The 17,055-nt window shown below is 40.4% G+C and overlaps 2 protein-coding genes across 3 annotated transcripts in view; one reads left to right on the top strand and one right to left on the bottom strand.

The window, feature by feature from the left end:
• Nucleotides 1-4,144: 4,144 nt before the first annotated feature.
• On the top strand, nt 4,145-16,213 carry si:ch211-67e16.4. 2 transcript variants are annotated; one of them, XM_039818809.1, is made up of 11 exons: nt 4,145-4,396; nt 5,519-6,014; nt 6,095-6,226; nt 6,535-6,764; nt 7,581-7,724; nt 8,056-8,143; nt 8,430-8,635; nt 8,822-8,908; nt 9,395-9,473; nt 13,570-13,766; nt 15,777-16,213. In XM_039818809.1, exons 2-11 carry the CDS (start codon nt 5,573-5,575, stop codon nt 15,792-15,794), a joined length of 1,623 nt encoding a protein of 540 aa, XP_039674743.1. In that variant the 5' UTR covers nt 4,145-4,396; nt 5,519-5,572; the 3' UTR covers nt 15,795-16,213. The 2 variants fall into 2 exon arrangements, with proteins under 2 accessions (XP_039674743.1, XP_039674742.1); XM_039818808.1 differs by lacking the exon at nt 15,777-16,213 and having other exon boundaries at nt 13,570-14,504.
• fer1l6 (fer-1 like family member 6) overlaps nt 16,207-17,055 on the bottom strand; it is a 35,313-nt gene continuing 34,464 nt past the window's right edge. The window contains exon 46 of the mRNA XM_039818805.1: nt 16,207-16,988. Coding sequence (XP_039674739.1) covers nt 16,808-16,988 — 181 coding nt within the window. The 3' untranslated portion in view covers nt 16,207-16,807. The remainder of the gene's footprint in view (nt 16,989-17,055) is intronic.

Genomic DNA, 17,055 nt, shown 5'->3' with positions numbered 1-17,055 from the left:
CAAGACATTACTGTTCATATGATCCAGTAACAAATGCATTCTAAAAATTAGCTATGAGCTTCGCTGCCCAGGGAGCCCCAAATCCGGCCTTGTAAATCCCTAACCTTCCGACTTACTTTGATTCAGTAATGTCAATAGCATTGGGCCACATACAAGCCCAGAGGTGATGTAAGCTCACTGTAATGAGGGTCATTAGGTCCTCAACTGCAACCTCCCCCGTGGGCCACCTCTACGGAGTTGAACAGGCCTCAGGGAACAGAGCTGGCTACAGCAAGACTTCATCCAGCTTATTACTGTATGACCCAACAGCTACTGTGTATTAGCCTCAACGGATCATAAACACAATATATCTGAGGGCATAGCTGTTGTTTTTGAGAGGTTAGTTGGATGTGAAGTTGTTACTTTAGAAGTCCTGTAAGAACAATTGAACAAACTGCACCATATTTTATTTGTATTGTTGGCCATTGGTGCTGTATATATATATATATATACACTCACCTAAAGGATTATTAGGAACACCTGTTAAATTTCACGTTAATTTGTAATTAATGTTTAAATTATCTAATCAACCAATCACATGGCAGCTGCTTCAATGCATTTAGGGGTGTGGTCCAGGTCTAGACAATCTCCTGAACTCCAAACTGAATGTCAGAATGTGAAAGACAGGTGATCAAAGCAACTTTGAGCGTGGCATGGTTGTTGGTGTCAGACAGGCTGGTCTGAGTATTTCCCAATCTGCTCAGTTACTGGGATTTTCACGCACAACCATTTCAAGGGTTTACAAAGAATGGTCTGAAAAGGGAAAAACATCCAGGATGCTGCAGTCCTGGGGGGCGAAAATGCCTTGTTGATGCTAGAGGTCAGAGGAGAATGGGCCGACTGATTCCATCTGATAGAAGATCAACTTTGACTCAAATAACCACTCGTTACAACCAAGGTATGCAGTAAAGCATTTGTGAAGACACAACACGCACAACCTTGAGGCGGATGGGCTACACCAGCAGGAGACCCCACCGGGTACCACTCATCTCCACTAAAAATAGGAAAATGAGGCTACAATTTGCACGAGCTCACCAAAATTGGACAGTTGAAGACTGGAAAAATGTTGCCTGATCTGATGAGTCTCGATTTCTGTTGAGACATTCAGATGGTAGAGTCAGAATTTGGTGTAAACAGAATGAGAACATGGATCCGTCATGACTTGTTACCACTGGGCAGGCTGGTGGTGGTGGTGTAATGGTGTGGGGGATGTTTTCTTGGCACACTTTAGGCCCCTTAGTACCAATTGGGCATTGTTTAAATGCCACAGCCTACCTGAGCATTGTTTCTGACCATGTCCATCCCTTTATGACCACCATGTACCCATCCTCTGATGGCTACTTCCAGCAGGATAATGCACCATGTCACAAAGCTCGAATCATTTCAAATTGGTTTCTTGAACATGACAAAGAGTTCACTGTACTAAAATGGTCCCCACAGTCACCAGATCTCAACCCAATAGAACATCTTTGGGATGTGGTGGAACAGGATCTTCGTGCCCTGGATGTGCATCCCACAAATCTCCATCAACTGCAAGATGCTATTCAATCAATATGGGCCACATTTCTAAAGAATGCTTCCAGCACCTTGTTGAATCAATGCCACAAATAATTAAGGCAGTAGTGAAAGTGAAAGGGGGTCAAATATGGTATTAGTAGGGTGTTCCTAATAATCCTTTAGGAGAGTGTATATATATATATATATATATATATATATATATATATATATTTATAGCGATTTGTGAAATAATCGGGAATGTCTTAATCCAAAGCACAATCTTTTTCCTAAACTTAACTAGTCGTTTTGGTCCTAAACTTAACTATTATTGCCACATGACGATAACTTTTTCTGGCTAAACTGCACTACATGGCCCATGAAAGGACCTGGCTCACAGTCACCTATTGGCAGATAAACAACTGCCGGTAGTAGCCGGCGTCCCGGAGCTCTGTAGCGGCTAAATACAACCAGCAACTGCCGCTCAGATTTTATCGTTCTATCGCACTATAGAACTATATATGTTCACATTACAGCGCTTTACTTAGTTTAAAATACTTTGTCATTTTGTCCCCACCGGGGATAAAAATAATTCAGCAGTGGCAGGGATATGTAGACCAGAAAGGGGGAAATCCCACGCATCCCCCCGGAAAATTGCATCCTGTATATATAAATTGACTTACTGATGTCATTGTATATAATGTTTAGATACCTTATGTTTTATATTTAATTTACTAATTAATTTACTTATATTTATTTATCTCTGGTCACAGTGTTTTAAAAAGAATTATAAAACAAACAAAAATACAGTATTGATATTGAGAAGCCACGTGGGTGCAGTAGCATCTTAGCAGTGATAGCTTACTCTGCTGAATCTAAACACATTTAAGTTAAGGCTAAAATATTTACTGACAAATCTTTGGAATGAAAACCTAGATTTTTAATTACACCAAGTAACATTTATCATGATACATGTCTTGCATTTGTAGCAAAGCAAAGCTCTTAAAGGGGTGATAGAATGCAAAACCGATTTTACCCTGTCATAGTTGAATAACGACAGTTCGGTGGGTAAATAGGACATATATAGAAGCTCAAAATTCCATTGACACCCCTTTACTATGAAAATCTCATATTTTGAAACTGCCGCTGAAAACTCAACAAAGCTGGAAGTTGACGTCAACCTCCCAAGACCTGTAACTTTGTCACGCCCATGGGTGTATTAAGAGAACAGTCATGCCCCAACATTTACATAGGCTACACAACTGACCTGAGATCAGGTAGTCTTCTGAATCTCTGCTATTCCATTACAAAATTCACTTCTGAAACTTTTTTATGCGAGAAATCAACTATGTAAAGCTCAAATATGGGCTGCTTTACGAAAATGGATGGCTAATTGGCTCCGACTGTGTGTTGGAGTTCAGCGCCGGTGCTGCCTGGGTTGTTGCCTCGCCGCCTGGCCTGCCTTCCTTCATTAGGTAGATGTTGTATATGTGGCGTGACGAAATTCAAACTGTAAATATACTTGAATTATGAAATGAAGCTCACTATCCGTGATTTGTAGCTAGCTACACATAGCTACACATAGCTAGCTAGGATTGAAGGGACAGCCGCAGCTAACGAAACATCTAGTCTTCACAAATATTCATTAACTTGAAATCGGACACCGTTGTTAGCTTTATAAGACCCTTAGGTAGATGTTGTATACGTGGCGTGACATATGTGTAACATGTGGTAAGAGATTGCTGGTGTAACAAGCTCGCTGACTGCGCTCTCACTCTCACACACGGGCCATTTAGCTAGCAGTAAGAGGGGAGTTGCAGGCCCTGGAGCTCTGTCAGGGCAGCGGCATTTAGTTGTCCATTAGCCCAAAAGACGGTGACTTTGCGCTGGTATGAAGTGCTGTGGGCTGCCAGTCGTGACGGAGCTCCAAGTACCTCATAGCAGGCCGGGGTCTGTGAAGGAAGGCAGGCCGGGCGGCGAGGCAGCAACACAGGCAGCACCGGCGCTGAAATCCGACACACAGTCTTACCAAATTTGCAATTGGCCATCAATTTTCGTAAAACGGCCCATATTTGAGCTTTATATAGTTGATTTCTCAGAAGTGAATTTAATAACGAAATAGCCCGACAAACAATGTATAACTTTGCAGTGTCTGAAATATGAGACCTGCTGTCGAGTCTCCCATGTGTTGATGTAGTTTGCTCAAACCAATCAGCGCGCAGCTCATTCTGAATATTCATGAGCATACCATATTTGGAAGAAAAGCTCTTGTTCCAAATAGAGCCATATTCACAGGGTAGTTAAGGGCCCAATAAAATAGCATTCGGGCAATTTTCAGCCCAACCAATGTTACATACCCCATTAGGAGACCTTAAGCAAAGTGTAAAATACCCTATATAATCATTCTATCGCCCCTTTAAAATCGGTTGGAAATTCAGCCGTAAATGATGATTTTAATTGTGCATAGAACTCCTGCCTCTATTGACATACATAAGAAGGAGGCGCGGGTTGTCCGTCCCAATATGGCGACCGCGTCGACGTGGTCGACGTACCGAGGCGGCCAATGAGGCGGTATCTACGTATAGCCGGAAACATTTCCCCATGTAGGAAAACCGGAAAACCTTGTGGTTGTGACTTGTGATGGTAAAACTACACTAGCATAGCTAAGTATTCAGACGTATTCCCAAATGTATGTTTAAATAAACCATTTACAGAACGAAACCGGAGTCAATGTACTAGGAAACAGTGTTCAAGAATAGTTCTTTAGTGTTACGAATGGTATGCATAACTAAAGAGGCTTCTCGTTAGCTAAGTTAGTTATCGGCTAACTAGCTAAGCTGTTTATCACCAACAAGCATAAATGGTAAGTAGAATGTTAACTCTTTCATTGTAATTTTGACTTTAATGAACGACATTCACCACAGTCTGAAATGTAGCTATAGTTAAAGTTCCGAGTGTTAAACCAACGTTACAAGTCGGAGACCCAAGATTTTACTGTAACTGTATCGTTCATATTTTTCACGTATGCTCATCTTAAGTTTAAGTTTATTTCATTAATAGAGCACTTTAGAAAGCAAGCACGTTTTGCTGCACCTTCAAGTTCGTCTTTAACTTCAACTTTATTTTATTTATATAGCATCTTTCATGCAAGCATGCAGCCAAAAGTGCTTTACAGACTGGTACTGGTACTTTTGTGGGACACTTAGGGAACACTTATGTGTCTTTAGCACTTTCTTTGTTTATTGTGCAGATTGTCTACATTGCAGACAATGTTCTTCACAGTGGAAATGCTTATTACCTCTCACACACATGTCAGTGAATTAGTCGTTGTGACATCTGAAACAAAATAATAACAATTATTATTAAGTATGCATACTCAGGAGCTGTAGCAACAGAAAATTGGTATCGTTATTAGGCATTTAATGGACCTTTTTCACAGCAGACATTTTGACTTGTCATGTCAGCATGCACAATACCAGGGCCTCTCCTAAGTGGAATGCAGCCATCATTACTGGTTTTGAATACATCTTTGCTTTTCCTACTATGACATGTTAACATGTCTGCTGTGAAAAAGGTCTATAAAGGTATGTTTTGGTCTTGATTGATGTCTGACATATACAAACTGGACAGTTTTTGTGTTTGTTTTCCAAGTTGCTCGTGAGAGCAGGAGCAATCTTGCAGCTTCATATTCAATGCAAAAGAAAACAAAGTTCATGCTCTGATCCTTTTCTTGTCTCTGCTTTGTTTGTTTCTGGATTTTCCAACAGCATAGCTAATCAATATAATGCTTTTTGGCAGAACTGGGTTAACGTCACTGCACGACGATAGTGTAACTTTAACAAAAAAAATGGGACTAAATGTTTAGTGTGATTTATTTTTCTGTATTCTCTTGCAATTTAGACAGTTGGATTAAGTGACTTAATTGTAGACAAATACCTGAATAATTAAACTGCACTTCTAAACTGTGATGTCATTTTGCATGCAGGTAAAAGTTTTACCCTAAAACGGCTGGAGAAGGTTCATCAGAGGTCTTTTCAACATGGATGTCAGCATTGCCGTGTCGCTGATTCGAGGCCAGATGGGTGCCGTGGTTGAGCGAGCAGTGAATGTAGCGGTGGAGACGGTGCTGGCTGAGATGCTCAAAGTGGTTGGAGTCAAATTTGAGGAGCTGAAAGCCCAAGTTGCGCTGATGAAGAGGGACGTCATGACGTTGCAGAGGGAAAAGGCCCAAAAAGAGAAGGAGACTGACAACATCCGAGCCAAGCTGCGCTACACCGAGCTGAAGCTGAAGTACTACAGGCAAGGAGTGGAGGAGGAGCTGCAGCAGAGAGCCTCTGCCTCCACTCTGGTCCGCATCCACCCGTCCACCTTTCTTCAAGCACAGAGAGGCGGTGCAGGTGTTTCCTCCACTGAGACCTCTCCATCATGCTCGACTACTCAGACCAGGACTTCTGAGGGACCACTGACAAAAAGCAATCAAGGTAATGACCACGGAAACGACTGACTTCTATTGGCCGTCCACTCCGATGAGTTTTACTCCTTTCTGTGTTTTTATTCCCAGAATGCACCTCTCCACACAGCACGAGCAGACATGCAGTTAGAGTGCGCTGTCATTCAGATGTGGGAGTTTTGAGCTCCGACACGTCTGTCTCACTCTCTGTGAACACACTATCATCAGAATCTTTCGATACAGGTACGTGTGTGTGTGTGTGTGTGTGTGTGTGTGTGTGTGTGTGTGTGTGTGTGTGTGTGTGTGTGTGTGTGTGTGTGTGTGTGTGTGTGTGTGTGATACACAGTATGTTTGAGGGAAATTATAAACAATGTCTCCATTACACAGTTTGTCCACCAGAGAGCACTGATTGTTTTTTATGTCAGTTGAATTCAGTACATTCTGTGTTGTGGTCACAAAATAGGAAAAACCGCTGAGACTGCTGCACATGCATTAACAAAATACCATTGTTGCCACCGTGTATCCCTGAACACATGTCTCCCTTTGTGCAGTTTTGTTCTGTCCCGCAGAGCGAGACACCGCACAGAGCAAAGGTCAGGAGGACGACTGTGAGTGGACCGTCACTCTGCAGCCACATACAGAGGGTGTGGACGCCGCCGAGGTCCCTCCTACTGTCCAGGCCCTGACTCTGGGCCCGGGCCAGCAGTTCGCCGCTGGCTCGTTGTCCCCTTATGGTTCCACGCAGGCCGATAGCTCCACTCTGACTTCCTCTGCTCCACAGGTGGCAACACTTGCTCACGCAGACGCACACCCTACTGTAGTGGGCCCTACCTGCTCCACGATTGACCTCTGATCTCTCTTAAAATGAGAACAAAGAGAAAAGGCTGACTCTATAAATATATACTTCATTTGTAGTAGGAGAACATAGTAGTAGACACAAGGGCCTTCAGAAGAGGTAATTATCTTCACTTGCTGAGAAATACATAGCATGTTTTGTGAAGCTGATAGTCTTAATTATATCAACTAATTTGGCAATGGCTTGAATGTAACAGACATTCATTAATATAAAAAAGGTACGCACTAAAGCTTTAAGATTAAAGACAGCATATTTGATTATAAGTTATTTGGGCAATTAAGTCTAATACTTTAGCTACATGTTATGTGATTAGATGTAACTGCCAATCATTGAGCAAGTGGAAGTCAAAAATATTGCTTTGACTGTTACTTATAATATATTCTCATAGTTCTAATAATAATAAAAAATTGTGTAGTGCTCATCATAAGAAAATGTGTGCTTCACAGAATGAAACACGCAAAAATATAATTAAATAGATCAGTCCAACAGAGACACAGTGGACTGGGAGATTTTAGTTAGTGTCCTGGAGTATGCCAGAAACTATTCAAATTGTGTGTCTGGTAAGAATAATGTCAATAACACAACACAATACAAAAGTACTGACACAAAAAACACCCCAAGGCTGATCGCTCCAGACACATATAGTCATTCTAACTACAAGTTAACTAGTAGAGGTACTGTATTGTCCTATGATTTCTCATCACAGTCCTAAAGCCCTGGTTGTCCTCTGTTGTAATGCAGGTGAAGCAGGAGGCCCATGATGATGAGGAGGAGGAGGAGGAGGAGGTGATCTGTATCAAGGAGGAGCCAGAGAAGGAGCAGGAGGTGATGGCCACCCTAATGCTGGACTGCCAGGTTCAGCAGGGTCATCTTCCAGAGTCGGAGGTAAAGCTAGAGCTGAGTATCAAATCTGACAATGCCATGTCAGCACAAAAAGTTCTTGTGAAAGTGTTCTTTCCAAGTTGTTAAGAAAAGAATGTTTTAAGAACCTGTAAAGAGAAGAACAAAACACTGTGTGTGTCAGTCCCTCTGAAATAAAAGTGGCGGTTTCTTTCTGAGCCAACGTTTTTTTGCACTAGCAGTGACAAATCTGCCAGTGAACCATCACTGGCAATTTCTACACCCGTGTAGGATAGAAAATCAAAACAAGGGAATTAAGATACATTATTACAAGATGGACAACTCAGAGAGTGAATGCTTTTGTCTGTTCCTCCAGGCTCAAAGGTCAGTGACGGAGTGGTCTGGCCTTCCAACAAGCCAGAGAAATCACAATGCAGCCTTCAGCTCAGCCCGACCAACCACCTGTGAGTACATCTGTGTGAGTGGGCAGATGTCATGCTTCTGAGTTTATACTGCTTGGCTAGATTTTGAGTACAATTTCTTGCATTTGCAGTAATGAATGCAAAGGTGTGGTTTCCCTACTTATGCCCCCTGGCCAAAAAAAAAGCTGCTATAATAACTGGAGGCCAACATTGATTATATAAATCAGAAAACTGATATATTGATCTACCTCTAATCTATACTGTAATTTGTTTAAAAAAAAAAAAAAAAGCCCCACCACTGCAAACTCCTCCTTGTGTGTGCTCTTAGATCTGATGCCTCAGCCGGTGGCCTCCCTGCAGTCGATGGTGGCTTTGCCATCTGGCATCCCACCTCGCCAGGCGGTGCGGCCCTGGACTAAAGACCTCAGCCTTTATGAAGAATACAAACTGCGCAGGAATGAGCTCCGCCGGCGAAGCATCAACAAACGCAGAGAGCTGGAGAAGACGCTGCCTCAGCCGCTGCTGGCAGATCTGGTTAGTCAACCTTGGTGTTTATGGCAGACTCTGTCCTTACAGAAATATTCTAATAATAATCTATGTGACCCATACACATCAAAAACGTTTCAAGATTGTGGAGTTTAAAGTGACATTTTCTATCAAAGTGTCTTCTTACAGTTGCCTGTATTGACCGTAAAATACGATGATTTTGTTGTGCTGAAGGTGCGAGAGCGTCGAGAGAAGACCAGACTGAGGGTGGCCAGATGGAGGGCAAAAAGGAAACTCCAGGCCTGTATTAATCAGACTCAGGTCAGTAATCACTTTGGCTCTTTTTCTTTTTTTTTTTTTTTTGTATGAACTTATATGATGTAGAGAAAGACAATGTCCCTGACACAAGGAAATGTCCTATTTAGCAAGCATTTCTCTGTAGGAAATTGACATTTCCTTTTTTTCAGTGGGTCTGATTTTGAATGAAGCGTTCAATGATTAGTTTGACTTTATTGTTAGAGATGTTAATATGGACTCATACAACTTTACTTAAGTGCTGTCAGTGACCACACTCAGGCTAGTAAGTGATACCTTTACTAACACGACAGCAGCAGATCCTACCTACGATTTAATGGTCAATACATTACCTAATTGCACAGTGTCCGCAACATGGTTTAGTTTTGAATAATAAAAACACGTAAACTGCTACCTACAGATCTCATTATAAGCCACAAGGATCATTTACATAGAAGGAGCATTCCTTCATAATAATACAAAGCCTGTCATTTTTTTCTTGCTCATTCTTAGGCTCTAGGTGGCGCAGCAGGTCTTTCTCAAACTGGCTTTCCCAACAGCAGCCAGCATCAGCAGCTCAGAGTGACTTGTGGTAAGATGAGACACACCTTGGACTTACTTTTTGTCAACTGTTCTGTCCCAGTTGTCTGTCATTCCTCACAGTTTCAAAGCAGAGCACTTTGGCAACATGCAGAACCTCCCTTTTTATGAAGGTCACTTTTAAGTGAGGCTGCTGTTGTCATTTAGTAACTGAATTGAACCTGAGATGAGATGTGTCACAATCAGGGTTAGCAGATGACGATACTTGATTTTTTCAAACTGTCGGAAAAAAAACTCAATTCAGAAAAATGTGTGAGGAAAACCCCCATTTTATGGCATTCTATGCTATGACTTTTTTATGAAATATTTACAACACTTACTATATTACATTTTTATGACATACTATACTATCACTTTTATGATTTTTGTATGACTTTTATGGCATACTATACTATGACTTTTTAATGACCTTTATCATGACATTCTATGACTATGTAATTTTTATTACAAACTATACTATGACTTCTTTATGACATACTCTTTATGACTTTTTATGTAATCATTTATACCAGTGGTTCCCAACCTGGGGTCCGGGCACCCCCAGGGGGGGCGGCAAAGATCACAGGGGGGGCGCAAGTCTTTATCTGGTTTAAGGTTGAGGTAAAAAAAAAATATATTTGCACGTTAAACAAATTATGATAATACACTAGAATATATAATGTATACAAAAGTCTGTATGAAAACTATATATTTTGTTGTATCCTCGTTTTTCCTGCCACCACGGCATCACTATTTTATGAATTAAACATGGCGGAGAAACGTAAAAGTGCTGATAACTCCTCCGTACCAAAAAGAAAGTAAGGCTCTATCTCGAGAGTTACCTCAACTTCGGTTTCGGCGGGGGCTCAGCTTTTCTTAGACATGAGTAGGGGGGGCGCCAAGGAATAAAGGTTGGGAACCACTGATTTATACTATGATTGTTATACTTTTTAATGATTTTTTTTTAAAACATACTATACTATGATTTTTTTTTTTTTACTATATACTATGACTTCTTTATGATTTTTTTACAGCATTCTATACTATGACTTTTTACAAAACAATGTATGACATACTATACTTTTACTTTTTACGTAATGTTTTACGACTTACAACACTGACTTTTTTATTCTATGGCATACTTTACTATGACTTTTTCTATGACACACTACGATGACTTTTTAAAATACTTTTAAACATTCTATACTATATGTAATTTTTTACACCATACTATACTAGGACTTTTTTTACTTTTATGGCATACTATACTATGACTTTTAATGTAATTATTTACGATGTACAACTTTTTTCTGACTTTGATGAAACACTGTACAATTACTTTTTTAAAGATTTTTTTATGAAATACTATACTATGACTTTTTTACAGCATTCTACAGTGCCTTGCGAAAGTATTCGGCCCCCTTGAACTTTTCGACCTTTTGCCACATTTCAGGCCTCAAACATAAAGATATAAAACTGTAATTTTTTGTGAAGAATCAACAACAAGTGGGACACAATCATGAAGTGGAACGGAATATATTGGATATTTCAAACCTTTTAAACAAATAAAAAACTGAAATATTGGGCGTGCAAAATTATTCAGCCCCCTTAAGTTAATACTTTGTAGCGCCACCTTTTGCTGCGATTACAGCTGTAAGTCGCTTGGGGTATGTCTCTATCAGTTTTGCACATCGAGAGACTTACATTTTTGCCCATTCCTCCTTGCAAAACAGCTCGAGCTCAGTGAGGTTGGATGGAGAGCGTTTGTGAACAGCAGTTTTCAGTTCTTTCCACAGATTCTCGATTGGATTCAGGTCTGGACTTTGACTTGGCCATTCTAACACCTGGATATGTTTATTTGTGAACCATTCCATTGTAGATTTTGCTTTATGTTTTGGATCATTGTCTTGTTGGAAGACAAATCTCCGTTCCAGTTCTGGGTCTTTTGCAGACTCCATCAGGTTTTCTTCCAGAATGGTCCTGTATTTGGCTCCATCCATCTTCCCATCAATTTTAAACATCTTCCCTGTCCCTGCTGAAGAAAAGCAGGCCCAAACCATGATGCTGTTTGGCAGTGGGGATGGTGTGTTTCGGGTGATGAGCTGTGTTGCTTTTACGCCAAACATAACGTTTTGCATTGTTGCCAAAAAGTTCGATTTTGGTTTCATCTGACCAGAGCACCTTCTTCCACATGTTTGGTGTGTCTCCCAGGTGGCTTTTGGCAAACTTTAAACGACACTTTTATGGATATCTTTAAGAAATGGCTTTCTTCTTGCCACTCTTCCATAAAGGCCAGATTTGTGCAGTATACGACTGATTGTTGTCCTATGGACAGAGTCTCCCAGCTCAGCTGTAGATCTCTGTAGTTCATCCAGAGTGATCATGGGCCTCTTGGCTGCATCTCTGATCAGTCTTCTCATTGTATGAGCTGAAAGTTTAGAGGGACGGCGTCGGTTTTCATAGATTTGTAGTGGTCTGATACTCCTTCCATTTCAATATTATCGCTTGCACAGTGCTCCTTGGGATGTTTAAAGCTTGGGAAATCTTTTTGTATCCAAATCCGGCTTTAAACTTCTCCACAACAGTATCTCGGACCTGCCTGGTGTGTTCCTTGTTCTTCATGATGCTCTCTGCGCTTTACACGGACCTCTGAGACTATCACAGAGCAGGTGCATTTAGAACGAGACTTGATTACACACAGCTGGATTCTATTTATCATCATTAGTCATTTAGGTCAACATTGGATCATTCAGAGATCCTCACTGAACTTCTGGGAGAGTTTGCTGCACTGAAAGTAAAGGGGCTGAATAATTTTGCACGCCCACTTTTTCAGTTTTTTATTTGTTAAAAAAGTTTGAAATAGCCAATGAATTTCGTTCCACTTCATAATTGGGACCCACTTGTTGTTGATTCTTCACAAAAAATTACAGTTTTATATCTTTATGTTTGAGGCCTGAAATGTGGCAAAAGGTCGAAACGTTCAAGGGGGCCGAATACTTTCGCAAGGCACTGTATACTTAGACTTTATGAAATTTTTTACGACACACTACACTGACTTTTTTTTAAAGATTTTTAAGACGTTTGTACTGCATTCTGTACTATGTTTTTATGAACTTTATGGCATACTATATTATGACTTTAATGGCATACTATAGTGACTTTTTTTATGACTTTTATGACATACAATACTATGACTTTTTAATTACTTTTTTATGACGCACTACTTTTTGAAAGACTTTTTAATGAAACATTATGTTATAGAGGTGTGAATCTTCACTGATCTCCTGATTCGATTACGATTATTATGTCTTCGATTCGATATCTCGATGCATCATGATGCGTCAGATACATTTTTCTATTAAAGCCATATAGGATATTTAATTCATAGCTTTTCAAGCTTCAAAAACAAAACATTCTGCAGTGCTCGAATACTAAATAACTTGGATACATAAAACTACAGCACTGAGCACATGGCACTTCCTGAATGTGCAAAACCTAACCGAATATGTAAACAGAAATGTTGTTAGGCCTACATTAAATTGTAAACAGAAATAATCGATTATGAGCCTATGCCATGACTTTTTATGTAATTTTTTTATGACATACTACCAGGGTTGTAGTACTTGCGACTCGAGACGCTTTTCTGTTGTCTCGGACTCGTCTTGGACTTGTTGGTATGCGGGCTTGGACTTGTCTCGGACTCAGCCATTGGACTCGCCAAATATTCTCGACAAAGGTGGACTTGACTACAGCCCTACAGACTTTTTTTATGACTCTATACTATGACTTTTTTACAACACACTATACTATGACTTTTTAAAGACTTTTTAATCACTTTTTCATGACATAACATACTATGACTTTTTTTATGACATACTATACTTTGACTTTTATGGTATTTTTATTCCATGCATTTCCCGCCTGTGGTCCCTGGGCATTTTGTTTTTGGGTGTAATATTTTGAAGAGTATGTAAATTATAAGGAATACAGTTCATAAATATAAGATACATTAATATACATTGATTTTCTCAGGAAAGTGAGGCCCATCAGACAGTGCTTATTATCACTTGCTACTTTATGAACCAATAAATTGGCATCTTGTGTTTCAGCTGCCACCTCGAGCAGTCAGCAGAGACAGAGCTCAGCGCTGCCTCAGTCAGTCCTCAGCAACATGTCAGCAGCAAACGGCATCTCTGCCTCTCTCCCCTTCATGCCCTCCACCTCTTCCTCCTCGTGTTTGCTCCCGAGAGGCCCAAACATGACTGCACATCAACACACTGTGACATCATCCTCTTCCTACCCCCAGGTCAGCCTATTGCAGCAGAGTATCTCTCTGACAGACACAGATATCTTGCAGTGAGATGTTTGAAAGTCAAGAGAGATTTTTTTTTTTAAGAATGTGTTTTTCTAAATCTGTAATTTTTGTTGTTCAGGAAAGTTTAATCAAACACAGTCATTGAACTCCCATTCACAATGCAATAACAGGAGAGCATGTGAGCTAAAACTTAAAATCACTCCTTTCTTTATTGAGCATAGATGAGAATGTTTTAAAGTCATGATGGATCTTCATCAGGTTAAACTTACAAGCACCTTATCCCATCACATATGTACAAATCCAAAAATTGGAGCACCTGATATTGATCTCCTTGTCTTTACTCTCATTTTACATCAGTTACACTTAACATTCAATATAGTAGTTCAACAACACAGCTACTGTAAACTCATTCAATCAAATCAAAACACTTCAACAACATTCCGAATCTTATACAAACCAATTATCTTATAACACGGGAACAATATAAATTAAAGCTGCAAGCAGCGTTGGACGGCCCTCGCACCTCCTTGCACGTCGGGGTTACTGGTGGACGCCGCTCCTTGCGGCTGTGCATTTGCGCGGTTCTCAGGCACTACAAATCATCACCAACGAAAAGGGAACTCCCTGCTGAGTTCAATGATACCTCACACAGACTCTACGTCATACAGTTAATTATCTGTGAAAGGGGGCATGGCTAAAGCATAGGGGCGGGCCAAACCATTACCAATGAAAACGGAACTCTCTGCTGAGTTCAATGATACCTCACACAGACTCTACGTCATACAGTTAATTATCTGTGAAAGGGGGCGTGGCTAAAGCATAGGGGCGGGCCAAACCATTACCAATGAAAACGGAACTCTCTGCTGAGTTCAATGATGCCTCACACAATAGTCTACATCAAACGGGTCATTAGTTATTTAAGTGGGCATGGTTTAAGTATAGGGGGTGGGCCAGTATCCCATGTGGACCACACATTATAAGTTTCATGTAAATCTGATGATGTTTGTCATATAAGGCTGATTTCCTGTTGCCACCAGGGGGGCTATAACCAAAAGAAAATTTTTGCTTATAGATGTCCTCAGGCCTAGACCCAATCGTGAGACATTTCGGACAACGTACACTTCGTTCATCGATAAATGCTCAAAATGGCTGCCACGCCCACACCATTGGACGGAAAGTCAAGCTTTTAATAACTTTTCATTGTAAAGGTCTTGAGAAGGCACAAAACGAATTTGAAGTCGATTGGATGAAATCTCTAGGAGAAGATCGTTAAAGTATAGCACCTTGACTTTTAGGCCTACTTCCTGTTGCCACTAGGGGGCGCTATGACTTTGAGTCAATATCCTCAGGGTTGGAATCTTATGAATCCTGAAAAGTTTCGAGCCATTTGGGAGAGGGAGTTAGATTTTTAAGCGGCATGTGGCACGTTCCAGTGGCATGTACTTCTGTATGCCAATTGCAATTGCCTATGAATTGACGCCGTAGCAAGTAGTATGAAAGGGCGAAAATCTGTTTAGGTACATTGGTCAGGGTGGAGGATGGGTAAAACGCAGGATTTACGCCCAAGAGAGCGGGTTCGAGTCCCGCGTTTGACTTTGTGTCCCGCGATTGATATTTATTTTTCACGTTTGTTGTTTTCCTAACCCTAACCCCGTTATTCTTTTCCTAAACCCAACCAGTTTTTGTTTTCGTAAACCCTAACCTAACCCCGTTCTTTTCCTAATCCCCCAACCGTTTCTTGTTTTCCTGAACGCAACCCGCGTGTCACGTAGCCTCGCGATAAGACATAACCTCGCGATAACACACCACGTAGCTTTAGAAAGTGGCACGTATATTTTTACGTAAATGTTACGTTGTAAGTTATATTTTACATCTTAAGGTGAAAAACATGCCACTTACGGTGGCACATGAAACTTAAAAATCTAACTCCTGCTGCCATTTGGTCAATGTACACTCAAGTTACACCCACTTCCTGTTTTGATGCCCCCTTCCCCCCTACAGAAAGTTGGTCTTCTATAACTCAAAAAGGCGATTCATTTGCCGGGGGAAAAAAGAAAGAAGTTTCAATAGGGCCTTCGCTTCTGTCGCCGTTCGGGCCCTAATTATTTAATGTGTATATATGTAGATACCTTTAAACGTAAGTTATCTTTATCTCTCCAGTACATGTATTTTAAAGTGAAATGTTTGTCTGATTGAAAGATATTGCCATTTATCATTATTTAATGTATAATTTTTTTACTTTGTTGTGGAGTTGAAATGTGTATGAGAGGAGGACACAAAGAAAGTAACTGAGAATGATTACTTTGACTTGCAGAAACATGTCAAAAATACATTAATTTTGTAGTTTGGCCAGAATAAATTGAAGATTGACGATCACCGGATAAAAATGAGAAGCCTGATTACCTGTTCATTTATTATAATAAATGCAGCTAAAATAAGCACTGTGTCGTACTTTTTTATTTTCACTAAGCTGGACTCTTCCTTAACATATAATATGTAGATAAGCTAAAAGTACAGGTTCAGATGTTTTTTAAAGTCTATCTTCAGACAACACTGCAGTACGTTGTAAGAGTTATTGGTTGTTGTAATTATCGTTCCTCTTCATACTGGCTGTAAAGCCCTTCTCCCGTAGCATGACTAAACTGTAAGAGATGGGGATGAATTCCACAGTCCTCGTTCTGTGTATTGCATTTAGATAGACTTAAAAAAAAAAAAACTGAACCTATGCTTCAAGGCTTGTGATATTCTAGATTTTTGTTATTGTTAACATTTCCTTTAGAAAAGACCAAGACTGTTGTGCTAATGCATTTGTCTCTCAATACTACACTAAAATGTGTCTATGGCTCTCAGCCCCAAACCCATTTGTTCCTATTGATGTAAAGACATAAATCTTAAAAATAGGTAATGTAAAAAGCTGGGGAGTGTTGTTGTCAGGCACGTAAGGGGAATTGCATCATCTAAAAGCCATCCATAATTTTGAGTATATGTTTAGAACTACAGCGTGAACACAGTCAGTCTGTTTTTTTTGTGTGTTATCCATTAATTATCTTCTGAGAAATGGCTCCTGGCAGTGTGTAGAACAACAGGGCGAGGAACAGTACTGTGATGAGCAGGACCAGGGCGATGATGATGTACTTCTTGTAGCTTCGCCACACCAAGTGGAAGAAACACTTGAATGGATTGACAAACCACGAGAAGGAGGTGTCTGGACGACTGGGGAAGAGAGGAGGAGGAGAAGCGATAATTAAGTAGTTTTATTCAGTAGTACATTTAGCAGCAA

Source organism: Perca fluviatilis, chromosome 12 (assembly GCF_010015445.1).
Source record: "Perca fluviatilis chromosome 12, GENO_Pfluv_1.0, whole genome shotgun sequence".
NCBI lineage: Eukaryota > Metazoa > Chordata > Actinopteri > Perciformes > Percidae > Perca > Perca fluviatilis.
The sequence above is the reverse complement of the archived record's forward strand: the minus strand, read 5'-3'. Positions and strand labels throughout refer to the sequence as shown.

Excerpts from the sequence above, each read along its gene's own strand:
- si:ch211-67e16.4 (XM_039818808.1), top strand. The coding sequence starts at position 5,573 with ATGGATGTCAGCATTGCCGTGTCGCTGATTCGAGGCCAGATGGGTGCC. Across the intron at positions 7,725-8,055 it reads GTCATCTTCCAGAGTCGGAG|GCTCAAAGGTCAGTGACGGA; the intron begins GTAAAGCTAGAG and ends CTGTTCCTCCAG. Across the intron at positions 9,474-13,569 it reads GCAGCTCAGAGTGACTTGTG|CTGCCACCTCGAGCAGTCAG; the intron begins GTAAGATGAGAC and ends CTTGTGTTTCAG.